Source organism: Nylanderia fulva, unplaced genomic scaffold, assembly GCF_048542155.1.
Source record: "Nylanderia fulva isolate GAGA-0341 unplaced genomic scaffold, ASM4854215v1 Scaffold16, whole genome shotgun sequence".
Lineage (NCBI taxonomy): Eukaryota > Metazoa > Arthropoda > Insecta > Hymenoptera > Formicidae > Nylanderia > Nylanderia fulva.
This window is the reverse complement of record NW_028189835.1, coordinates 2,083,362-2,111,331: the sequence shown is the minus strand read 5'-3', so window position 1 is coordinate 2,111,331 and position 27,970 is coordinate 2,083,362. Positions and strand designations below refer to the sequence as shown.

Here is a 27,970-nt window from a genome sequence, read left to right as displayed (position 1 = left end):
TAATTGTGATGTTATGAAACATTTTAAATTAGCTGGCTATAATTTTTCTCCATAATTTATTACTAATACAATTGAAGACTGTTCTCACATTCAAAGTGCAAATAATAGGATATTGCTCTGATGTGCACCATATAAAACTTGATTCTAAATATATTCAAATTATAATTGTTATATTGATCATCTTTTGAAAAAAATAAAATATCTAAATTAATAAATGCTTTATGAAAGCATACCATCTTGTTGAAAATCATTATCCGCAAATGTAATAAAATAACAATGATAAATGGATATGTTATTTTTATTCAAACTTTATTTTAACACAAAAATTGTAATAATACGAACATGTTTATTGCATTGTCAGTTCTACTAGTAATCAATTATACTATGCGTAAAAATATATTAAAAACCTTTATTCGCGTTGAAAATTTCATTTATCGCTGATTATTTAATTGTTTATAATTTCATATTTGTGAAACAAATGTTATTCTTTCTTCTAATTAATCTAATTGCAAGGGCTGGCTGGCTGATTTGTGCCTGAAGATTGTAACATGATAGATTGTACAGAGAGAGTAGATGATATGGTGGCTGCTGCCATAGTATCCGAATGATGATGATGATGATATAACGCAGAAGTGTAATACTGTTGATGATGATGATGTGCCAAATGAGGATGATGCGGATGAAGATGACTTGATGTCCTACGGTCATTATTATTATCGCTATTGCTGTTGTTGCTATTATTATTAGCGGAATTATCATTATGACGATTGTGATGATGATTGTTGTTGATTGTGGAGCATAATGAGGAAGTTGGCGAAGGAGACGACGAGGAATTCTGTACGTTACAGCTGTTAGCCAGAATGTCATGTACAGTGTGAGGACTTGGCCATTGCAGAGCGTTGTTGGTTGCCGTTTGATGTCCGCCGCTAGTATGAACTGTTGGCGACAATGATGACAGTTTATTCGCTGACGATGGTCCAACTGAAAATGCAGCAATAGCAAAGAAATATATAATCAAATCTATGATCTCTGATCTCGCACAAATTTATATAATAATGCATGTAAGTCATATAGAGAAAAAAAATTTATTTTTAATTAATTTTAAACAATGTAAGATTGAAATATAAGAAAGCGAGAATGATAGAAAAGAGATTGATTGATTGATAATATTGATCACACTAATATTGAATATTAAAAAAAATTTATATGGCTTGAAATCGCCGTGCATAAATCTCTGAAAAGCAAATAAATAAATAAAATTTCTGAGTTCGCAAAAATTTATATAATAAAACATGTAAGTTATAGAGAAAAAAAGAATTTATTTTTAATCAATGTAAAATAATGTAAGATTGAAATAAGAAAGCGAGAATGATAAAAAAAGAGATTGAATTATTATATTTGAACTAAATATTACTTATACATATATAGTTTCCATTAATTGATTGATAATATTGAATATTAACATTAAAAATGAAAAAAATGTATGGCTTGAAATCGCCATGCATAAATCTCCGAGAATAGTAAATAAATATTATAATAAAATCTATATGACCTCTGATTTCATAAAAAAAATTATATAATGAAGTATGCAAGTTGTAGAGAAAAAAGAATTTATTTTTAACCACAATTTAAAACAATATGAGATTAAAATAAGAAAGCGAGATTGAATTATTATATTTGAACTAAATTTATAATTTCCATTAATTGATTAATAATATTGAATTAACATTGAACATTAAGAAAAATATATGGCTTGAAATGCATAAATCTCCGAATACCAACCTTGATGATGATGATGCGTGATGGAGGGTGGCACCGTCGGATGATAAGGTGTCGGTGGATACGGCACAGGACAAAGAGCTGCACCAGCCGCTGCAGCGGCTGCGTAAAGATGATGATGATGATGATGAGCCGAGTGATGTGGATGATGATGCATAGTCGTCGTTATGCCAACTTTATTTCTCAATATCCTCGATATACTGGACACTGAAGGAACGTTGTATTTATCGCAAACACCATCGGACAGCAGCCGATCCCTGATCTCCCAGGCAAAGATTCCCGGATCCTTTAACTTTAATTGTTTAATATATTGCACGACTTTTGGTGTGGTGACTCGCGGCTTACTACCGCCAATTGCGCCTGGCAAAATGCTACCAGTTTCATGATAGCGTGCCAATATCTTACTGACGCATCCGTGACTGACACGTAGTTGTCGTGAAATATCACATGGTCTGATACCCAACTGTGCGAGCTCGACTATTCTCAATCTGACGGCGTTAGGGAGAGGTCTACCATTCACGAATACACCCCCTAATTGATTTACTTCTCCATACTGTTGTTGATGTTGCTGTTGTTGTTGTTGTTGATGTTGCTGTTGCGGTTGCGCTCCAATTTCAATGTTGCTGTTTTCTGTGACATAATTTATCAATAGATTTGTATTCTTCGCCAGAGAGAATTTAAAAAATAATAAGGAAATTAATGATTAGTTCGACCATACTGGCTCTTATTAATATTATTCGTCTTTATTAGATATGAAGTCAGTTGACAGAATGTCTTAGCGACATGTTAAAGTTCACAGCGCTTAACATATTATAATTTATATTTCTATATCTTAATGTGGCTTATTAGAATTGTTTTAATACTTGAAAAGGACCCAAATTTAAGGTCGAAACGTAGTGTACTTCATATCTAATAAAGACGAATAATATTAATAAGAGCCAGTATGGTCGAACTGATCATTAATTTCCTTATTATAATTTATCAATTTCTTATTGTGCACAATTATTATTGTTAGAAAGAAAGAAATAATCACAGTTTTAGATTTAAGAAAATTCATTAATTATCAATCATTTGCAATTTATTTTGCGATTTGATCCATTTTCATATAGTTTAAATCAATCTTTCTTCTTTTTAAATATCTATATCTTATAATATAATTAATGCTTATAATAATTTTAATAATTAATAGTTAATAGTTATTAGAGAGAGAGAGAGAATGAGAGAGAGAGAGAGAGAGAGAGAGATGATGAAAATATATAGTGTCTATAATGCAGTGTCTATAATTAAGAATTTAAGATTTAAATACATGCATATTTAATATAAATGTGATACAAGTTTTATTATGGTATCTTAATTAATAAATAAATTACTTGCTGATATACATATATAACTAACAAGTATTTATTTTTTCTATTTTAATATTTTAAATTATTCAATTTTACTAATAATATTTGATTTATATATTTATAAGAAACTGCATCATTTATAGCCATTAGTAAAATGGAATTATTTAAAATATTCAAGAAGAATTAACTATTTGTTATATATTATATATATTGCAAGTTATGACTCAATTTAATATATATTTTATATTTCAAATGTGCTATATATACATTGTATATCACCTGTCATGACTGACAAAATTATTATCTGACATTATTTCTTTTACGGTTACATGTAATGTTTGTATTTGAGCGTGTTCATCATCAGTGATGTTTTTTTTTAGAGAACATTTATATAACATTGCAGATGCACGAGTAATTTTGTCTCTGCAATATATTTAATTGTTTCCCAAATATATCTCTTCTCTTCGATAGTCGGAAAATATAATAAATAATAATGATAATTAATAATTATAATAAATAATTCTCCGATTCGGTTGGACAACATCCGATAAATACATTCGATACGATTTCTTTCTAAACTTTTGAATATGTCTTATTTTATTTGGACTAGTCGCAGTTTTTCTACATTTTGTTGCGCGTTTCAAATATTTTTTATATGGATACAAGAATAGTTTTTTTATATTATATTCTATAGTTATAAAAGAAATTGTACATTTAAGGAAAACGTTGAGGATTCCTATATAGAATTCATACTTTATTAAGAAGTCTTTGATAATAAATACCGCGTGTTTTAATTTTACGGTCATTTAATTATATCGTCGGCTTACATTTTGTCGATTATATGCTTTGTGTCTTATTATTTTGATAAATGCGATTCTATCTTTAAAAATCAGCGTTTCGTCTGTTAGATACTTTTTATTAATCGTAATAATGAAATTTCTTTCCCCTTTCTGAATACTCATACAACATGCTTATTTTTTGTGTTTTAATTAATGTACTAATACAACACTAGCAAAATTGGTTTTTGCATTTGTTTGCAGTGTATTTATAAGTAATACAATTAATATTCTAACGTAAGAGAGAGTCATGATATTTTTTATTCATTCTTTTTCGTCTTTTTTTTGTCACTGAAGCGTATGAAATTAAAATTAAAATTATTATTATCCTTTTTGTTATCAACTCATAAATTTTTAATAACTTCCCATCCGATTTGATTAATTTGTTCCATTTGTTTAAAAACTAACATATTCATCACAGATTTTTTACAATAATTGCAAAATTTTGCACACTTTCTCCCGATTTTTATTTTAACGAACGTTCTTCAAAAGTTTGTACATCTCGTATTTATAAATCCAAGACATATTTTCCATTTAGTTGAGTGCAAAATAGCTTTGAATAATATTTCATCTTCAGGATTAATATTTTGAACGGCGCATTCACTGCTTGCACTTATAATTAGAAATTCGTGTAATTCATTCCGCGAGGTTCTGTCGAATTCAAAACACATATTTGATATGCATATAGCTTCCTTTAATTGCAGATCATATTGAACGGCCTTTCGTCGGTTTCTTACGTCGTTTTCTGTGCGTCTGTACGTGACGTCGAATCTTTCGTTATCGTATTCTCGGCGTCTTGGATTTCTTTCGTCTATATTTGTGCGGAGTTTCGTCACGCATAATGTATTCATTTCCGTTTGCATCTCTCGAACTCCTTGTACGCGTTCGAGTAATATATCGCGCTTTCTCCTCTTTCTTCCCGATGAATCGCGAAGAGTTTGCACACATCTATCTCTGCCGTTCATCTATTTGTCTGATATATTATTTCGAACAATAAGACGACTCATTTCTTCACATCGACTGCTTCTAGAGAAATTATTGATACGGATCCATTTTACAATATTGCATATTTTAGATTTCTATATAAGTTTCGTCAAAATTGAAAATATACTATATAGGAAATTAAATGAAAATTTTCTTCTTTCATCTCATTTTTACAATTATTTCTAAATGATATACTAGTTTTGTGTGTAAATATTTTGTTTTATAAATATATTTCACAAGTAGAAAGTAGATGTATTTAAGAAGATAGATAATGTTAATTTTCAACACTAATAGACTTATATATGAATATCGTATTTTATAAATATCGGTGAAACCACATTGGTAATTTTCTATTCAATAATTTCCTGTTCTTTTTACTTTTACGTTTTTTTCTTAAAATGTAATCGCTTTTCTAAAAGTTTCACAAAAAATAGGAAAACAATAAATAGAAATCAAAATCGTTATAAGTGATACACATAACGTACACAGATTTTCTCGTTATTTATAAAGCTTATAATTGCCATTCTTCATAAATTTAAAAAATAAAGAAAAAAGAAGAAAAATCAGAAAAAATAAATTATTGGCATAGAATTTTAGTTTATTAATTAAATTAAAAATCTGCTTTACAATTTTTTAATACAACAATAGACCATTTTCGAGAACGCTCGGGTAACTTGTTAAGATATTATCTCGAGAAGCTTGAAACAGGAGACGCGCGTGTTATATGGAGTAATATAACTAGTTTATTGCGACTGTTGTTCAATCGTGGTCAAATATGATATTCGAAAAAAATATAGTCGCGCTTATTTCGCACGAGACATATTAATACGTGATTTAATTCACTCAATCGAAGCGATGTGACGCGGCAATTATCGGGTGGAAATCATGCATGATCTCTAGTTGCAAAAGGCGGAGCTTTGCGTTAATTAATTTTGGTAGGCGGTACCGATTGATGTACCCGCGTAAGTTCGGTGCCGAACAGGGTGTTTCAGAACTGACAGAAATTTTTTAATGTCAAATTCCTGGTATCATTTGGAAACGATTTTTCCTTAGTGAAAATGTTGAGGAAAGCCATCATTTTTAGCATGTTCCTAATTTTTGCTATTTTATGTCTCTTTATAACTAAGCTTTATATTAAAATTTGATTAAAGCAAACTCTACCTAAAATTAACTAAAGAATGTAGTTCTGTTAATATTTTATTCACAAGGCTTAGTTTCGAAAAAAGTATTTTCAACTGCTTATATAATTCGAAAATTATTGGTGTCTCGATATTTTTGCTGAGGAAAAATCGTCTCCGAATGATATCAGGAATTTGCCATTAAAAACTTCACCGCCAGTTCTGAAATACCCTGTATGTTCATGCAAAGCCGTAGTAGTCGATTCTAGCGGCGCGGATCTTAGGAGCGTAAAAATGGCGTCGCGGCTATTAAAATGATGCACGCGTATTTTGGTCCTTGTATGGCGGTAGAACAACATATGTTCAGACAGACAAATAGTCTTGGTTATAGCAAGAGTATGACTTGGAACAGGGTGTCTAGCGGTCAGGGAAATCTGGAAAACCGGGCATTGTCAGGGAATTTTAAAAATCTAGAATTGTCAGGGAAAAGTCAGGAAATTTTACTATTTATCTGGATTTTTTCACATTACTCTACATTTGTCTCAATAATTTAAATTTTTTATTATTATAAATAAATATAAACTTTCCCTTGACTCTCAGCACACTAATTTTCTGTGCTGTTAAAAATCGATTCCTCTATACAGCGTGTTTATTAATTTATATCTTCATCGTCGTGTTATTTTATTTTAATGTGTTTGATAAAGACAAAACTAAAAAATTTGATATAATATAAATAAAAAAAAGTGATTATTTAAATAGTTTATAGTGACATGTTTGTTTCGATTATCGTACATAATGCAGATTGTATAATTGATTTAAATTTTTGTTTTAACTTCCGAATCTTTTCATTGTTGACAAAAATATCTCAAAGATTTCATGATTTAACATTTAATTGATTAAAATATCTCAAAGATTTCATGATTTTACATTTAATTGGTTTATCATATAGATGTATGCAAATTATATTTAAAAAAAATAATACTAAAAAGTCAGGGAATTTTTTTCATCGAGTCTGCTGGACACCCTGTTGGAAGCGAGAAATAAAGCTCGCTGGAGAACATATTTCACCCTCGTCACATACATTTTTGTACTTTAAGATCGCGGCATTTGGATTTTGTAATTGAGAATTCTCGAAAGAAGCGAAGAACACTTCCATCTCGATTTTCTTCTCCCAGTTCTGCTATTAAGATTCGGTTTCGCAGTATTTTTTGCCGGGGTGCAACTTAAAATGCTTCGGGGACAGATCTGGTAAAAAGAATCTATAAGAGCTAGTTTTTTATATTGAAAGTTTCCTTAGCTCGGCAATACCCGGTTCCATTCTTTGGAACGATGCCGGTGGCGAACGTGTGGTTCCCGGTATGGCTGTATAATGGTCGTTTAAAATATGAAGATTAAACGGAGCGCTAAATGTGCCTTTGCTCTTGTCCGGCGGATGTTCGGCCTGACGGCAGTTTAGTCGGTCTAATAACGATAGGAGCGTATTGTCACATTGCTTTTATTTTATCATATAAAGAGAAAAATAATTTATTAATTAGAATATTTTTACAATTATGAGAGACATTATATATTCGCCTGCAATACACTTCATGACAGCTTTGATGCGCGTTGTGATCGATTTGAATAATCCGTAATATTTTTCTGTTATTATTATTATTATTATTATTATCAGGAGATCTACAGTTTTATTATACCCGGAAAAAATTGTCACATTGCTTTTATTTTATCATATAAAGAAAAAAATAATTTATTAATTAGAATATTTTTACAATATGAGAGTGTTGTTTGTGTTGTTATTATTATTATTATTATCAGAAAATCTACAGTGTTTAATTATACCCGTAAAAAATTGAACAACAATTGAGATCATAATTAGGGGATCGATATTTGAAAGCACTTATTTGGATCTTATCAGCCAATTTTAAATGCTTCTTACTAAAAAATATAGTTTTGACATTTTGATATTAAAAATTTTATCTCAAAATGATTTCAAAAATTTATTATTAGCAACCCGATCCTGAAATATTCTACATATATACATTTATGTATGGGGTGTCTAGTAATATATAATTATCGTATCTTTTGTGTGGAGATAAAATGAATTAAATTGAATAGGATAGTTTTCTAACGTTTTGCGATTTTCGCAATAATTAATGATAGGTTAATTGAAAAAGATCGGCTAATTCGTGCGAGTACAAGCCGAGAAGCGGCGAGAAGAGACATTTTAGTGTTACTACTTTAAGAGACAGTCTCTAATTGTAGAGTGCTCCTTCTGTAGACCGCTTTGTTGCGCGCTTAGCAACCGCGTAACATTGAGATATATATAATTATCATAGATTATTAGAATATTTACTAAAGCCTACCAATAATATTGATGATTTAGTATTTTCTTACAAGAAAATTTGCAACCTAAGAAAGTTTGACATTAAATGTTTTTGATTTTGTCACTCAGCAGCGCATTTTAATATGCATTTATCGGGTTCTAGAAATAAGTTTAACCAATCCCAAAGAAACCTTACAAAATATTATAAAACATTATTTATTATTAACAAGCTAATTAAGATTCTTATAAACAACTTTAATTTAGCAATTATAATGGATAATTGGTTAGTATTTTTGTTTGAAGAGTTGTTTCTTTAAAAAACTTTAAATTACACCAGTGAGCGCGCTAATGCGGAATAGTATAGTAATTTTATCCAAAATAGAACATAATAAAATAGTTCAAGAGAGAGAGAGAGAGAGAGAAAGAGAGAGAGAGAGAGACAGAGAAAGAAAAAAAGATTCAAATAAACTTATTAAACTATTCAATGAACTTCCTATTATTTTTAAAAAACAAATTTATAATAAATTATTACAAATTATGTGTTGAAAAATAATAAACATCATTATTTAACTTAATTTTGAAATAATGCTGCAGTAAATAAATAGTTACGAAAAGGAAATTTTTTTATTTTATAAACTAGTATAACCATAATGCATAACAAAAAAAGTTTATTATTTGTTAAGGATCTTTTAAATTCTTATGTATTTTTTGTGTAAATTTTTGAACTCATGTAGCTAAGATTTATAATAGCTAAGAAACTTTCTTATATAGACTTGGCTTATAGGTATACACGTACAAAATCAAGAGAGATATATTTCTCGCGCCAAGCGACGGACAGCAAATTACTGCATTCATTATACAATTAAAGTGTTATTTTTAATTGCTACAAGAACGCAAAGTTTTTGCATTAATTTTTTTTACTTTTAATTATAAAATTACTTATTATACTTTTATTTAAATCTATCTTATTATTTTTGTTAATACGTATTTTAAAAATTTTTATTCTGACAAATACCCTATATTTTACAGAATAAATATAACAACCCGCAGACTTCGACTTTCACATATGATTATCAAGTTTATGATCTTTCATGAAGTAACTTTCATAAAGCTTTTTTAGCTACCATTCATTATTTATTAAAAAATACTAACATATTATATTACTCAAAGTAAGATTCTAACACAAATTAACAATAAAAAGATTTGATATGAAATTTTGATAGTTTAATTATAGTTATTATTATTTGTATTATACACATGTGTAAATTTTTAAACAAATTTTTATATAAGGTATTTAAAAATATCAATTTAATTGATTTAAATAATTTCACGCAAAACGAGAAATTCACCTTTATATCTAGTACTTCTAGTGCAACATGAGATTGCATTAAAATATATAATTATACTATTCCACATAGATTTCTAATCCGCACAAAGTTCATCCCATACTGTCTAGTGCTTCGGATGCGAAATGAGGTATATAATTGTACAATTCCACGTGGAATTTGCAATTATCCATGCAAGGTAAGCTCCACCTCATTATCCGGTGTTTTCAGTGTCATTAAGGTCTATATTTCATTGTATGATATTAGATTAGATTTTTATCTTTTTGTAAAAGACAAAATGATTTTATATTGCTTTTAGATTCAAAGATGTAGATAGTAAAAAAGGAATTTTTTTTAAAAGTATGATAAAAAATGTGGAGTGAACTTTTTTTCGCTTTACGTAAAAAATTGAAGTCTATCTAGAATTAAACAATAATACATTTTACATGAAACTCTATTACGTTAAAAATATTAGTTGATTTAAAATGGATCTTGCTTTGCGTATAGATAGTTGTAAATTCACATGAAACTGTGCAATTAAAAATTTTATTTTGCATTCCAAACATCGAGCAATCTTATTTTGCAAAATTTGCAAATTTATATGTAAAGTTTCTTTGCCGCCTATAAATTTATTTTTCAAATTTTGACATTTTTAAACATTCTGTATAAAAGTCTGTGTGTTTTATTAAATATGTATGTGTGCAGTATAAGTAGTAATATTTTCAATATATCCATTTTATATCAATTTATCTTGGAACCTTGCTTTGATTATCTGTATCTATATAATTGTTAACAACTTTTTAATTAACTTTTTAAACAACTGAGTGATTGTTAAAACATCTTTTAATACTAAAAAATAAAGAATCAAATTTTGTAGTATATAATAATGTTTATTCTTATGATTTGGCGCAATTTTTTAAAATTATCATTTTTATAGGAAAATAAAGCATATTAAAATACATATTAAAGCATTACTATTTTATGCAATAACTTTCAGGCATGTAGATATTAAGCTTTCTTAATCTTTTTGAAATGGTAATTTTTTTATAATTAGAGTACAATTTAAAAAATTATCTACATATAAAATGACTGATTTTAGAGACATGCAATTTAGACAAAGTCCATCTCTCCTCTCTCTCTCTCTCTCACTCATCCTTCTTTTTTTTAATTCTGCACAATTGTTTCTGCAAATATTTATTTCGTAATCAAGTTGATTTACTTGATTTTTTCCGACACATCATGCGCAATATTAAAATCCAATAATTTGGACATCTGCAACTGTATAAGCTGGAATACTTGTCACTATTCTTGGCAAAATCACAAACGCTTTTCACTGAACGCAGATAAAACATTTTACGAAGATGAGAGAAGTACACTATATCCGTAGTGCTCCTACTAGGTTTTAAGTACGCGTATATATTGGTATTCATGAACACAGATATATATCCGTACACATATGAAGTCTGTGCATGTAATATTATTAGACTTTTTCTCGCAAGCAGTGATGAATGGTTGAGATCAAAGGTTCCGACGCGTGTAGTCATTTTACACGCGTGTAACGCACATATCTAACGAAAAAGAAACGACAACTGCACAGACATCTGCGTATATACGACGATGCACGTAAGTGTGAGTGAATATAACTATGCGAGTCGGCGAGCTGTTCCAGCTTAACCGGTACCAGGGTGAAGACATTTTAGCCCCTTTCTCAAACAGAAAATAATCGTCTAGTTCTATAACCTATATATATATATATATATAAAGTGTCACAACATTATTATTTTCAATATATGGATTATTTTTGCCTTTTCAACATTTTTCATCTATCGACGTAATCTACTTTATATAATTTTCCAATTTTGCAATGCAATAATTTTTTTTACTACAATAAATATTAATATTAATATATACATATGTATGTATACATATATGTATATAGTTATAAGAATATTTATAGTTATCAAAAATAATTTTGTTATAAATATAAACTTACATATATTATATATGTTTAGCAGATTTATGAATTTTAAAAAGAGTATAGTATATATATATATAAATTTAAATTTATTTAAAAAATAAATATTTTAAATAATATTTAACAGCTAAACAGAACTTTGTTTATTAAAATTTAATAATGAAATCTAAAGTTATCAGGGAGATATGAATGGTTAATAAAATATATCAAAAGCTCTAGACGGATCGTTTAAAATAGAAAAAGAGAAAGTAAAAAAATCGTATTAGTTAAGAATATGACAAGTCAGTCAAGAAATACGAGTATAGTATCACTATTAAATAGATTAGATCTATAAAATCTATGGCGAAAAAGTGGAGCTGTACGTAATGATTTAGAACACGCATTAAAATTATATATACGAAACGATACAATACTGATGATTGTCCTTTGGGAAAAAGAGACAGAAAATTATTGGAAAATAATTAATAATTACTCTCTATATACAGTGCAATAAATACCAAATTATTTCTAGTCTACGCCTGTCATCACATAATCTGTCTATTATACCCTTATAAATTACGTGATTAGTATTGATGAAAATACATATGGAAGGATATCAAAATTAACATAACAATTTGCAGAAATTATTTTGTATTTTGCTGTTAATTGTGTACAATATGTGGATGTGTATTAATATAATAAATGAATATAATTGGCACACTATATATTTTAAAAATGATTCTGTCGATGATGACTAATTGATACATATTTAATTTTTATTAAATTTTATAAAACTTTGGATTATAGTCATCAAGTATCAAAAAATCAATTTCATATTCTGAACTCGCTAAAAAATTGAATTTTGATATTAAATTCTGATAAAATAATATATTCTTTTTATATATTAACCACATTTCTATCATTCAGTTTGTGTGAATACAGATTTATTTTCTGAAAATAAAAATTATAAATCTGATTAATTATTAATCAGTAACAAGATATAACTAATCTGTTGATGTTTGTCCGCTACTATTGAGCCAATGTTGAACTTATCAAAATCTGTTTCAACGTCATTGTATGAAGTTTCTTGTATTGTCATTATTATTTTTGCGAACAGAAAATAGTCATTTAATGACACAAGACTTCGCACCATTTTTATTGTTTTCAGTGGATTTGGCTGCAATTGTAAATATTTTGTAATTTAAATTGTTTTGATGACAATCTTAATAGCTACAACTTAAAATTATGGAATTAAATTAATTTTGGAGTGGCTACAGCGGCTCAAATTTAATATATCTCGTCGCTGAAATCATCAGTGCAGTATAAAGCATAAACAATCTTTCGTCATTTTTATTATATTTTATAATCATGAAATATAATAAGTCGTGTTCATGTGGAATCACGCGTGTACACACTTGCTAACAAACACAAACACACACACAAGCTGGTTGTGAGTGGGTTTTGAGTCAACAAATACCGTGACAGTGAATTATGGGGTCCTGTGTGGACTTGACATCCTCTCAGCTATGTCTGTGTGCCGTGTTTGTGTCTGTCGGTGTGTAACACAGGTAAAAATCAGCACTTTATGGTTCATCACTGCTATGGTATTTATTGACTCCAAACTCTCTCACAATCAGCTGTGTGTGTGTGTGTACATGTGTGATAATGTATGTGCAAATATATATACATATATATTTTTTTCTTGATCAAGATAGAAATAACGAACATAAAGAACTTCTATATGCTTTATTGCACTGGTAACTTGAGAGACGAGATGTTAGATCTCAGCTCAAAACTGTTTATAATTTCAAGTTGTGGTTATAGGCACATATTTCATCAGATATGTGAATTACAAAATATCACAACTGTAGCCAAATCCACTGAAATCCATTTTCTCATAAATATGCTGCGGGATCCTTTGATGAGTACGCTAAATGTTAGATGATGCTTGTTCTTTGGCCAAAGATTCGCATACAGTGATGATCTTGTAAAGCGTGCGCTCTACACAGATCTTCCTTTTGTGCAAATTGTTCATCAAAATGTCAAAATATCATAAATTGTATCCTTAGATACGCCAAATTTGCTAGCAAGCATTCTACATGTCACATTCAAATCTACAGTAATAATTTTACGCATTTTCTTGATGAATTCGTCGATGATCGTGATTTTCGAAACAATCTGACTTTGAATTTTAATTGTTGCTAAAGAAACCGTAAAGAACTTTATGTAACATTTTTTAAAATTATTTTTTTATCGAAGAATATACTAATATAAAATTTGAATAAAATCAATTATTTTTAAAATATAAATTTATCACAACATAATATAATCTATTCTAATATAATATATCTGTCATTATATAAATCTATCTTTGTAAAAAAATTGATTATAAAAATAATATTTTATTGATCCAATAGCTACAAAATTGTTGACGAAGTGTTTTAAAAATACATATTTTTAATCTCGCAAATCTTGAAAATGAAATAAACATTTATACTTTAGAAAACTAAACGTAAAAATTTAAATATCGAAAATATGAATATTTAAAAATATATGTAGAATCAGAGAAAATAATATTTGCCTTAATTATACTCTAAAAACAATTTTGCGTATAAGGTAGGTGAAATATATTTTCAATAAATTTATCAACTCAAATAATTATAAGAAAAAATATAAAAAATAATAAATTAATAACCAATAGTTATATTTATTCTTTTTGTTGTTTATCGATACAATTAAGTAAGAGTAAATTATTTTTTATGTGCATTTTATAAATATTTATATCTAAATTCATGTTTAAAAGCAAGATGCATGAAGGCGCCGAAATTGTAAAGAAAAGGGGGGAGGGGTCTTTCTGAGTGTTAAAAATTATCATTACAGAACAAAACGACTGTAAAAGTACAGCAGACGCAGTAGAATGCTCGCAAAGCAAAAACATATTGCTATCAACGGCGGCGGCGACGATTCCGTCCGAAACTCTTCCAGGAATTATGTAGCCGCATCGTAGGACCCCTCTTTCCGTTATAATTTTTCTTATTTATTTATATCCTCTATATACGCGTCTGTGTTGCTTGAACGGTATGCGAGTCGATGTGCGAAAAGAATAGCTAATGGTAGTAGATGAAAAAATAGAGAGACCCACATTAAATAAAATCTTTAAATAAAATAATTAAATGACATGTCATGCATTCTGCATACAAAATTGCATTTTTTCATATATTTCTTTGAAATATGAAAGAAAAAGTTGAATCTAAAATTTTTCTAATTTTAAAGTGCAATTTTCAATTGTAAACATTAATATATTCTGATACATTGATACTTATACAATTAATAATCACATTTTTCTGTAATATTTATGAATCGTACATTGTCGTTTAAGTAGATAATAATTAAATGACATGCCATGCATTCTGCATACAAAATTGCATTTTTCCATATATTTCTTTGAAATATGAAAGAAAAAGTTGAATCTAAAATTTTTCTAATTTTAAAGTTCAATTTTCACTTGTAAACATTAATATAATTCTGATACATTGATATTTATACAATAATTAATAATCAAATTTTTCTGTAATATTTATGAATCGTACATTGTTGTTTAAGCAGATAATGGTATAATTTGATACTTTATTGTGTAAAGAAATGGAGAGAATCCGTAATCCATGCATAAGATTTCTGTGTAAATGTAGGCAGACACAGCAGAAGGCATTATGCAACTATTTGTCGAAAAATTGCATCTGTTCTATTTTTACCGTTTTCATGTTAAATAAATTTATTTTCAGAGTATCTATAATCACGATCTTTGTTAAGCAGTTAATGTTTTGTTAGTGAATTGTGTAGTATAGTGATTCGTGAAATATAAATTCTAAATTTTTTTATTTATTAATTATTTCTCGTATCTTCAATTATTCTATATATAAAATCCGATAATAACTAAAGTGTTAAACTATATTATTTCTCATACGCAAGTAGATCAGGATAAATAATTGTGTATAGGAAAACTTTCTACCGTTTTGCGATTTTTATCATAATTAATAAGAATTAATTAATAAGAATTTAATTTTCATGAATATATAAGCGCGTTGTTGTTACATAGTTGTTAGACATAACACATAATTAAACTTGATTAATAATTCCTATGCTTCGTTACGCGTTTAGTAACCGTGTAACATTAGGCTGTCTCTTCATCGCACGCTTATATACATATATTGAAATAGATTCAGTAATTATATTCAATTAATTTTTTTATTTTTCTTCAATTTTATTGTAATTTCAATAGCTTTTTCGAAAATGTATTTTTATAATATATATATTATATATATATATATATATATATATATATATATAAATAATATAATATTTATGTATACATATACATATGTGTATATATAATAGCAGACAAAAATAGAAAACAGTTATAATATAATATACAAAAAGTATTTAATAATAATGTATAACAAATAATCTTTGCAAAGAGAATTGATCTTTATATAAAAAAATTTAACATTTACTTTACAATTTTTTGCGTTTGGTTTTTCTCGTTTAATGAAAATATTTAGCTGTCAAAGAAATAATTCCCAGTTTTCAATGAATCATTTTTTAACCATTGATTCGATAGAGATTTATTTGAACTTGAAATTATATTTTGAATATGCTTTTGTCAAAAGTATAATTATATGCAATTCTAATTTTGTGTGAGTAAATCAAAAGAAAGAAATAATGATATACATACACATACAAGTACAATAATTAACAATATATGAAAATTTCTGACAAAAAAATCAGAAAAACATGGAAGATAGTAAATACAAATTTAAAGGACAGAAAGCAAAGTTAAAACTGTAAGGCAAATGCCACTACGTGACACGAAGTAGGCGTGTTCAAAGACGTGATGGATGTTAGTGCCTTGAAACACATGTTTCGCTTACATAGATACCGCAGAAACGCGACCAATGTTTGTCTACCATCTAGCCTGCTAATTATCAGCACCGTCACCGTTCTCTTTGTCGGCACCGATATTTTATAGAAATGCGAAGCATTGATTTAATTTCCACACAGTTGAATCTCAAGCGTCTTGTTAAAAGACAGACAAATATTTGGCATATTTTTGGATATAAATGATGATAAGTATTGTTGTTACTTTTGATGAAGCATTGTCTAATATTGAAAGGATCAAGTCTCTCTTTGTGGTCTCTATCTAATTTTGGCACATAAACTAATTGATATTTATGTGTATGTATTTATAGCCAAGTCTATATATTTATTATGTCTATAATAATTATCTCAATACGAACACTTAATCAGACTTAATGTAATATTTTATTTATACGCTGATGACTCCTTCCACAGAAGTTTTTCATCCCCTCTGTTCTTGTTACATTTGTAAAAAAATTAAACTCTTTATAGCTTTCTATTTTGTTATAATTTTTATTACTTATTATGTCTAGGAAAATTACTAATGATTAGCGATTTAAATTAATTACAATGCTTGAAAAAAATAAACTACAAAATATTAAAAAATTTTTTAAAATATTAATTAATATGTAGAGATTACTGATTTTATAAGCGTACTACGCATAATAATATAAAACATTTATTAAAACAAGTAAAATTTATTTACTACAAATATGAAAGTAATAAAGATAATGTGAATAATAGTGAGAAAAGTATAAGTTATTTATATTTAAAACAATGTATAAAAGAATATGATAATGCATTTATAAATACTGTAACATTAAAATTGACGTATAATGTTTTTAAAGTAAAATTTGAAAAGTTGGAAAATTTGTTGAATATTTACTATTTTAGGAATATTAATAAATTAAAAGAAATGGAAATTACAATAAACTATGAAATAAACTTTTGTAGCGGTATTTTTGTAAGTCAACAAAGAATTTTTGATGGACGGTTCGCACCGCGCTAATAAAATCAGCAACCAATTCTCTTTACGGTTCTTATACGATGTCGATTATTATTATTATTCTTATATTACACGTTCGATCGAGACATATATATCTTTGCCAAGGCAATAGAAAAAAATAATAGATCAATGTACAAAAGAGAGAGAGAAAGACCAAAGGTGTGTAATCCATTACCGGTCAGGAGCAGTCCAAGAAAAAGCAAAAGAGAAGGGGAATATTGCAAACCCATAATAGGCACGATCGATCGTGATTGATTACCGGACCTCTTGATTAACTCTTCATCTCGGTTCATGCTTACATGCTTTGATTTTTGATCGCCTTACGATCTCACAAATGTTTTTACTGACCATTTTTTACATAATTTGATAATCGAAATTACAAATATATTTTTGTTAGAATATAAATTTGGATGCTTCTTTAAATCTCTATATATTTTACACACATATGTATGTATACATGTATAAAATATTTATAAATATTATAAATCAGAGAAAAGGAAAGATTATTCTTATCATTATCAATTCGGAAAAATAAAATCAGGAGTGAAAAAATTAGTTCTTTATTAAAGATTTATCAGTAACAAGCTGAATACATTGTTTTATATATAATTAACTCAGCTTTATTTTTTATAAGATTTAATTAAATAGTCTGACAATTGTCAATATATAAAATATATTTTTTTTTATAAAAGAACGGAAGAATTTTTATCGTTTTTATTTGCGGAAATCGGTGCGCAAATTATATTCTTTCCTTTTGAATATTATTTATTAAACGTTTCTATCTCTTTGAATTATCATCAGTAATTGTCAAAAAATACATACATAGATTGATGAAGCGTGTGGATTATAAAAAAATTCATGTGTATAAATTCATATTTAAAGTATGTAAACTTGTGTAGAGTAAAACAATATAGAATACATGTAGAATGCGTTTCTATAAATATAAATAATATACTGAAAAAAATGATTAAATAAATAAATATTTTTATTTTAATACTGCCTTATAAGTCATTTATTTGAAATAAATAAATATTTATCTATTTTGAAAAGGATTTTCTTCTATCAAATAAATATTTGTTCACATCAAATCAATATTATTAGTCTCAAAGAAATGATTTATAAGATAGTATTGAAATAAACATTTATTCGAATTCAATAAATTTTTCTTTCAGTGTATAAAATCAATTTCGCATGTGAAAATGACATATATAAAATAGATTAAACTGTGCATTCATCTATCTGTCACCCTCGGTAACTCATACGACGGACAAGCGTAATAAATCTCCCTCTGCGGTTCCAGTCGTTGAGAAAGAGATTACACGGTTGATTAGAAACATTATAAAATGTCCAATCGTTAACGATTTGATGCATACACTGAAGAAAGGCAGCATTGAGATGTTATAAAAATAAATGAACGAGATATATGCAATGCGAGTGAGATTCACCAAGGCACCATGAGTTAGAGTCGGAACACAATTGTCAGTTATTCAAACTGATTGTCACATGACATTGCAATCGTATAAAGCAAACATAAAACCCGTGTACAAATTATTGCGTTGAGATAATGTCAACAACGAGCGTTAAATTTAAATTTCCGACAAATTCTTTACGTGTTGCAGGCTTTCAATGTCACTCTGAAGATTTGGACTATTTGTCTCTTATTGCTAAATATCATTTCCAACAACAGGAACGTCTTCCATATATATGAGATGCGATCAAAAGATATACCCGGACTGGTTCTATAACTCCGTTAATGTACGTAATAGGGACTCGGGCTTTTTCTTGAAAACTCAATTATATCGACAGTGCATCGCTAAGGGCTGTTGTGTGCTGAAGACCCACAAACCGGTCTGCCACCTTCGGATCATCGTCTCTTCAACAAACAGTCCACTTTACGCGTTGACCACTTGCTTTTTAGCCACTTACACGACATTATTTATAGCTCCAACAACCAGTAGCCATCATCAACAGCTTCCAACTGGTAAATCAATTTGCAGACACGTATACAAAGGACGATTTTAAATTAATATCACTAAACGTAGTGTAGTTTTTCACTAACGTTTGATCTGGCTGTAGTATCACATGAAGCTATAAAATATGTCATACCTCGAGACGAATTTCTGGGGGCAGTTCGATTTGTTTTTTAATTCCATCTTTTTCATGTTCAATGGCATTTTCATCTTATAAAATTTCGAGACGAGCGATATCTTTCTCTGTTTTTTCTCTATTTTTTCTCTCCCTCTTCCTCCCTCCAATAAAATGACTAATTATTTTTGAATTTATTTTCATACTAGATATGATTAGATACTTAGATTTAAAGATGATTATTATTTAGCAACAAAAAAATTATATCGAGAAAAATTATCAAGACGACATCAAATATTGAGTATAATAAAATCAATAGATGTTAAACCTCGACAAGAATATTTAGAACATAAAAAAATCTGTCTGTTTTCTACAAAGCCTAGAACAAGTGACGTTTCTAATTACTCTAAAATTCATGACTATGCAAAATGTCAATATACGCTATAGATTAGTTATGATCATTAAATTTTATAATACATTATATCGCGGCTATTGAGATATCACCGTTATCTGTATTATGTCAAAATTTCATGCGACATTTAAAAGAGATTGATTAGAAAGAGATTACAATTCTGTCATGAGCTCAGAAAATATTTAAATCAGACGATCCACAAGTACGCTAAGAAAAAAATCGAAATATCTTCTAAATTTTATTTTTCAAATACTTACATTTTTAATACTATTTTTATACATAGAATAATGAAAAATATAGATTTATATTTAAGAAAAATTGTATTTAAAAAATCGAGTTGATCTTATTTCAAATGCATGTAGCATATAGTGTTATTAGATATCCCCTTTGAAACAATTTAATTCTTATGCTACTTCTTTTATTTGTCATACTCTCAAAGATAAGTGTATTTATAGATTATAATAGGTCATCTTGAATATTCACATATTCTTGTATTTAGAAACACACACACACACACACACACACACACACACACACACACACACACACACATACACACATACAAAATAATAAATAATAAAGATTTAAAGATTCTTTTATATTAACTGATTCTTTATGTAAATATTGCTATAAATATTTTATTATTTATGTGAAATATAACCTCGATATATAATCATAATTAATTTCAAGTATATAAGAACTATGGTTTCTCGCAGGTAGTCGAAAGGAAAATCCGGCAGCTAATGCTATTGTTTGTACAGTCCTTTATCAACTAAACCGCAATCCTATTTCAACAATCTTTCTAAAGGTTGTCTATTATTTAACTGAAACAAACAGTACTAATTCAATGCTAATGAATCAGTAACAGCCAGCTTTTGTCTTATGTGTAAATACATTTTGCTGAACACCTGGCTTTTTCACGAGATATTATTTTGTCAACAAAATTATTGTCGATAGATTTGTTTCCACGCATTTACTCATACATGTTGATTGCCGATAAATTTAATTAGCAAAAAATTAGTTGGTTACAAGTAATATTATTATATGCAGATAATAAAATATGTAGATTTTAAAATAAAAATTCTAGGAGATAGTGCTCTTGCATACAAATTATATTGCACCCGAGTTTTATAATCAAATTTTATGTAATTTTATATAATTTCGTATTATTATTCATTTCAAGCAATTTGCGTATTTGTAATTATCTTATATAAGTCTTGATATACAATATCAAGACTGTAATTTTAAATCTAAAATTAATTAAATTTTAAAATTATAGCTAAAAATGACACTCAGTAACATTAAAAGTAAACACACTCAATTAAATTAAAATTGTGAATATTTTATTTATCATATTTATATTTTTTCCATATACAATTTTGTATATTCAAATATTTAAAGTGTTTAAAAAATTAGTTTTTATTGTTTTAAATGTTTTTATGCATAATTATGCCATATGTATATAAAATAAGTAGACATTTATAATTAAATTATTAAATTATTGTATAATGCTTGTGATAAAAATAATGTTTGTTGTCATAATTTATCTTGTCAGCAATTAATATGTGGACAAAATCATATATCAAATTTGTCGACGATAGTTTTGTCAACTAATAGAATTTTTATTAACACATTTTAAAAAGATATATTGTTTAATATTAAAAAATAGAACACATATTTATTAACGAAATTACCGAATAAATTCCAATTTTTAGTAGATTAAATGTAGTTAAAATTTTGTTTGTTCTACATAGATTTATACATATACTTTTGCAAAAACAACATGATACAAAATAGAAATATATATAAATAAAATGATAAAGGTTACATTTTTTAACTTGGTTATATTATTTTATGTTATATTGTCTACATTTATATAATTTCAAGATTATCATAACATAATATTAAATTAATAATTTATTACAAAAAGGCATGAGATAAATTTTTATTATTGACACATTTATGCGAGTGTGTATCTACACTTATATGATGACTTTGGAATGTTCAAATGTTTTATCTCGCTTTTACGTTTCAAATCGTATCGCTTTACATATCGGGGTCTTGAACTGTAGTAGCAAGAGCAGCAGTTATAGATGTATTGGTGTCATTGACTTCGGATATTGTTAACGCGTCTTCTTATAAAAAAGAACTGAAAGAGATAGTAGAATAGTTTTTTAAAGTGCATTTCTACATTTTTTAATATAGTTCTTTACATTATTTTTTGCAATATATTTTCGAGAAAATTGCTTATATGTAATTAAATATATATACATAATTACAAAAAATGCTCTTATGCTTTTTGTATAATTTGCATCTGTTTATTTTTTAAATAAAAAATTTCGTATATTTAAAAAAATAAAATTTGAAAAAATAGTAAAAAATTGATCATATATAATAATTGCATATAAAAAATTGTTCATATATAAATATTCTCTAAATTAATTTTTAATTCCTCTTATTATTTTCCATATACATATATATGCATATATACGAATAGAAATTATACAAGAAAAAGAAAGTATGTATAGACATTTTATTTATACATATAAGATGCCCCATCTTTTATTGCATAGTGCAAATATCTCAAAAACAAGACATCGTATGTATAAAAAAATGTGTCAAACAAAATATGTGAGTTTGACGGGGAATAGAGTTGATAATCTTGAATTTTAACTAAATTTTTCAAGAAGATTAATTTAATTTTTTAAAAATAAGATTACATTATAAATTTTTTATATAAATCGATTTCTCGCAATATTCGATATAAATAGTTATAAGATAGAATGGCCAAAAATTTAAGCCAAAAATGATGGCCAAAAGTTTTGTAACATATTTTATACTTTAATTTGTTTTATATAAACTATTAAATATCTCGTAAAATAATTTTTCGAAGATCTTATCTCAAAATTGTATGCACAAAATAATGAAAGGAATCAATTAATGTAAAGAAAAAAAACACAGATGTTTGTAAAAGTATATAATTTACTACTAGCAGTTATATATATTTTTTTAAACAACTATATGTGTTTTCTTTATACTAATAGAGTCTACTGATTATTTTGTGCATCAAAGTATCGAGGTACATCTGTGCATAAAAATATTGAGATACATCTGTATGTGTGTATTGTGTTATGATATTTATGTTTGATAAGATTCTAAAAACATTATCTTTAAATAATTTCAATTTATTTAAAGTTAATATTACTGAGTAGAATTTTTTCTCTAAATTAATTATTTAGTTACTAATTACTATAAATTTTATAATAATTAAATAAAATTAATTATTTTTATAAATGTAGTATTTATTAAATTAAAGCTATATAACATAGATAATATTGATGTTCATAAAATGAACTTTTAGCGGTTTATTCTACGTATAAATATAATGTGCACATTTATTCTTTCATTAAAAACATACAATGTACGCATGGTATGCATAATATAGGATGTGGATAATATCCATATAATGAAAATTTAACAAAATTGAAATAATTATTTATTGTTGTTTTCCTGTTTGCTCCCTCTCTCTCGTATTCAGTTTTTTTTTTTACAATCGGCACTGAATTAAAAAAGGACAAACTCTTCTAATGATAAGAACGGGGGCATCCGGGACCCAGTAAAAAAGATCAAAGGTTTCTCTACTGGAGAAATGAGTATAACATACTTTCTTGAATGTCGTATCGAACATAATTATATCATGCTAATGTTGATTTTTAGAGAATTTTATTACGGTTGTAAAATGACAAAACACACACACATTTGCCTTCAAAGCAAAAATAATAATTTCAAAACAATTATATTAAAAATAATTATTGTAAAAATAAAAATATATAAAAATATTGATACACACATACACACGTATATATGTATATGCATTTCAAAAATAATTTTGATGAGATTTATCTTATTTTTAACTATAAAGCTTATTTATAATCATGCAATATAAAACTAGAAAATAATTTTTTCAAATCTTTAATATGGAAATACATATAATGAACATTGTGAAAGAGAGGGCACTCGAAATTATTATACAGTTTAACAAAAATAAAATACAAGACAAATAATAATTTCTATAGTTGTTTTTACTCTATAAAACTTTAAAATAAAAATTTTTGAAATTTTATTTTTAAGGTTTTAATTAACATTATTAGCATTACAGTATATTACATAATATATATCAAATGTATCAACCTTTTACATATCTCTATTCGTCATAATTCTTTATGATTCCTATATTAAATAGTAATGCTCTATAATAATTAAATAATAATATTTTATATCAAATGATAACAATCATCCAATAATTCAATAATAAAGTTATTAAGACAAAATTCATAAGTTTTTGTATTTATGTAAGTTTTTACAGTAGATATATATTGATATATTAATTAATACGAGTTTGCATATTCTTTATATATTTTTATACTTATCAAAACAACAAAATAGCTCATCCCACCTATGTTTATATAAATCAAACAAAAAATTTTATTCGAAGCTTATATTTTACTACAACTACTCCTGCCGTTAATCATATCGCTTTCTCGTTTAACTTGGCGATATAGCTCCTTTTGTAATGCGTACCCTATTTCATATATTTATACGGCACTAGTCACATCATTATTATATGAAGTGCAATAGTGATTTACCTGAAGATAAGATTTCACATATTAAGTTGTCACATAGTATTTATTTGAGCTATAGCTCAATTATATTGAATATCTAACGATCGTACAATTGATTGAGAGGAAACATAAAATAAAATAAATATAACCAACTATTTATGATTAGATTTAATAACATACCGATAGATACATCTAATCTACACGCATTATTTTTTTTAATATATACATATTTATGCATTTAACACAAGAATTTTCTTTTATCATATATACACATTAATAATATTATTACACTGTATATAATATTATATGAATACAAACATTTAAAGCATAAAATTAATAAAGTCTTGTTTTTTAATTAAAAGCGGCAAATTATCTAATTTTGTTGTATTAAAAAACACATCTAAAATAATAAAATCAAATTATTAATAATGCAAAAGTATGCATATATGTCAAAAATAAACTTATAAATTATATAGAATAATTTAATGGTGTTTCTTATATTCATGTGTTATTATATGACTAAATATATTATACCAAACATAGCACATATATATAATTATATATTTATGATGTAAAATTATTCAATGATTCAAAGATGTAGCAAATACATTATATTTATTATATAATTAGACTGTTATTGAAAATATGTGTATGCAATACTGTAATTTAAATATTTACTTCATTATTATTTATTATACAACTTTTTTCTTGTTTAAAAAATTTTTTGCTCTATATATATGTATATAAAATGTGTGTATGTATATACATATATATTTATGTATTTGTGTATACAGGAAATTTCTTAAACAAGAAGAAAGATCATAGAATAAATAATATAGTAATTAATAAAATATTTAAATTATATACACAAATTTCTTAATAATAACGACTTAATTGTAAATATAATGTATTTATTACATCTTGGTCATTAATAATTTTGTTGCATTCTATATAAGAATATATACATATGTATGTAGAAATGTCATAAAAATATTACAAATGTAACTGAGTTGTGTGCACGATAACACAAATAATATCAGTTCTTCAACTACGATTTTAGTATTTATGCTAATTATTATCTAAGTCTAGGCCGCGTGACATTATTTCGTAACATGAAATTATGCTCACCTAGCATGATCGGGTCCATCGAAAAGATGTTTAATCCAGCAGCCGTCGGCTACATACAAAGTAAATCTCTGTGTTCGGCGTAGTATTCAAAGTACATTCAAGATTAATTTTTCGTTGCGAATAATCGTCTGCCATACGTTGTATTTTTCCAAACATAATTTTCACACGATTTTAATCTCTTGCGCGTACAATATACGAGTCAGAAATAATGATGAATCCAACGCGAGAAATGTTACATTAAGATGTTACATAAAGTATAAATCATTATTATAAATAATATTGATGAAAGAGTAAATTAATATTTCGGATAACAAAATTGAAGAGATCTAAAAATGACAATAGAAAAGTTATAGTTACAAACATATATCGCTTTGATATATGTGTAACAATCAAGGAAACGCATGGCATGCGCACGCACATAAACACACACGTTTTACACAAAAGTTTAGAATTTTCATATAAAAACCTGTCATACACATCATTATATAATATCTTGATTTTCACGATATTATTTGAGTCTTTCCATTAGCGAATATTTCGCGAAATTGGAAATTAGATGTGGAACTTTAATAAATTACCGCGTGCAGCGATTTTACTCCAAAAGTTGCAAATATAACGTTACGTTACTATATTATAAAACTGAAAAGAGTCATCATAAATAATGGCACTTACAACGAACTTTAAAATAGGAAAAGGAGTAGTAAAAAACAAGAATAAATATGAAACGATTTCGCGATGCTAGAAAAATGCGATAACAGCGGCACATGTAGCGAGAAATGAAAGCGCGGACCTAACGAGATAGATTCGTGAACTATTACACCGCACTGTCTTGCTTGTGTACACGCGAATCGTAACATTGGCAAATGGGGAGACGAAAAAAGGAGCACAGACACGGTTAATAGTGCGCGGCTCGCCCTTCGCTGCCTCACTGACTAAAGCGACAGATTTACCAGAGCAGCAATAAGAAATCCCTCTACACGCCTCTTAAACCATACACTCCCCACCTAAATGTGTAACGTTTCACTCATACATATGCATTCTTATAATAAAGTATAGATTTTATACGCGCAAATTCATCGGTTCCATTGAAAAAGAAACGTTTACGAGAGCCGAGCCGAGCCTTTTTCGCGCATCCACTCACTCCTTCATACTCCATCCGTAACATCACGTATGAAGTATTAAGGGAAAGAGAAAATTTGAACAAAAAAAACAAAACAAGGTGCAGAAAACCGAGATGGAACTATAATTCGAGGAGGCTGGTTAAGCAGCCGATTGGTGGATAATAAAACGCATATAAAATGCAGTCGGTCTCGTCGCATTCTTACGTGCGTGATGCACATTTATTTACACGTTCGCGCATAAACACTTATGCGCACGCTCGACTGAATGCATAATTAAACGATCGCAGGGAAGGATTGGGGAAGGAGGTTGGCCATGGCTTCAGAGGCGGAGTCACATCTGCATGGACTATTGGCGACAGCAGTGGAACGTGAGCAACCATAGTTACGCCTCTTCAAGTGTATCCACCTGATCTGCATTCACATTTTGCTTGGCGCTAAGTACTTGGCTCGTGGAACCGATGTGTGATAGCACGCGTGCTTGTAGAAACTGTTGGCGGAGCTGCGTATGTGCGACCTCGAAGAAAACACTACAATAATAAGGGTGCGATGGAGAACAGCGTAATTAAACGTTTCCAAATATACACCTCATCAAAATTATTATTTTTCGTCTAATATACCGTTTTAAAAAATATTTTGTATTACACGTGCAGGCAAAGTGGCACTTTGTGTACGTGTTTTCTGTGCGGAAAGCGGCCGATTTCCCACGCCGCCATCTAGCGGCAACGCGGTGAGTGAATAAGCCGCATTCAAAGCCATTGCCTACGGCTAAGCCGCGTTCAAAGTCATTGTCCACGGCTTCAGCCGTGGACAATGACTTTAAACGCGACTATTCCCGCACCGTGCCGTCGCAAGATGGCGGCGTGCAATCGGCCACCTCGCGCACAGAAAACGCGCACAAAGCCACTTTGCCTGCACTTGTAATACAAAATAGTATGTGTATCATATGCGGATTAACAATTGTTCACTCGTGTAAGGTGGTCGAACTTGCCTTCGGCTCGTGCGTTTATCCCCCGCACTCGT

General features: G+C 27.8%; 1 protein-coding gene across 3 annotated transcripts; it reads right to left on the bottom strand.

The window, feature by feature from the left end:
• Positions 1-7: 7 nt before the first annotated feature.
• On the bottom strand, positions 8-26,743 carry LOC114940375 (uncharacterized). 3 transcript variants are annotated; one of them, XM_085480930.1, is made up of 4 exons: positions 26,260-26,743; positions 25,830-26,155; positions 1,783-2,409; positions 8-981 (listed from the first exon to the last, which is right to left on the bottom strand). In XM_085480930.1, the coding sequence occupies exons 2-4, from the start codon at positions 25,846-25,848 to the stop codon at positions 503-505; spliced, it is 1,125 nt and encodes a 374-aa protein (XP_085337056.1). In that variant the 5' UTR covers positions 25,849-26,155; positions 26,260-26,743; the 3' UTR covers positions 8-502. The 3 variants fall into 3 exon arrangements, with proteins under 3 accessions (XP_085337056.1, XP_085337055.1, XP_085337057.1); XM_085480929.1 differs by having other exon boundaries at positions 26,305-26,743; XM_085480931.1 differs by having other exon boundaries at positions 26,502-26,743.
• Between the last annotated feature and the right edge of the window lie 1,227 nt (positions 26,744-27,970).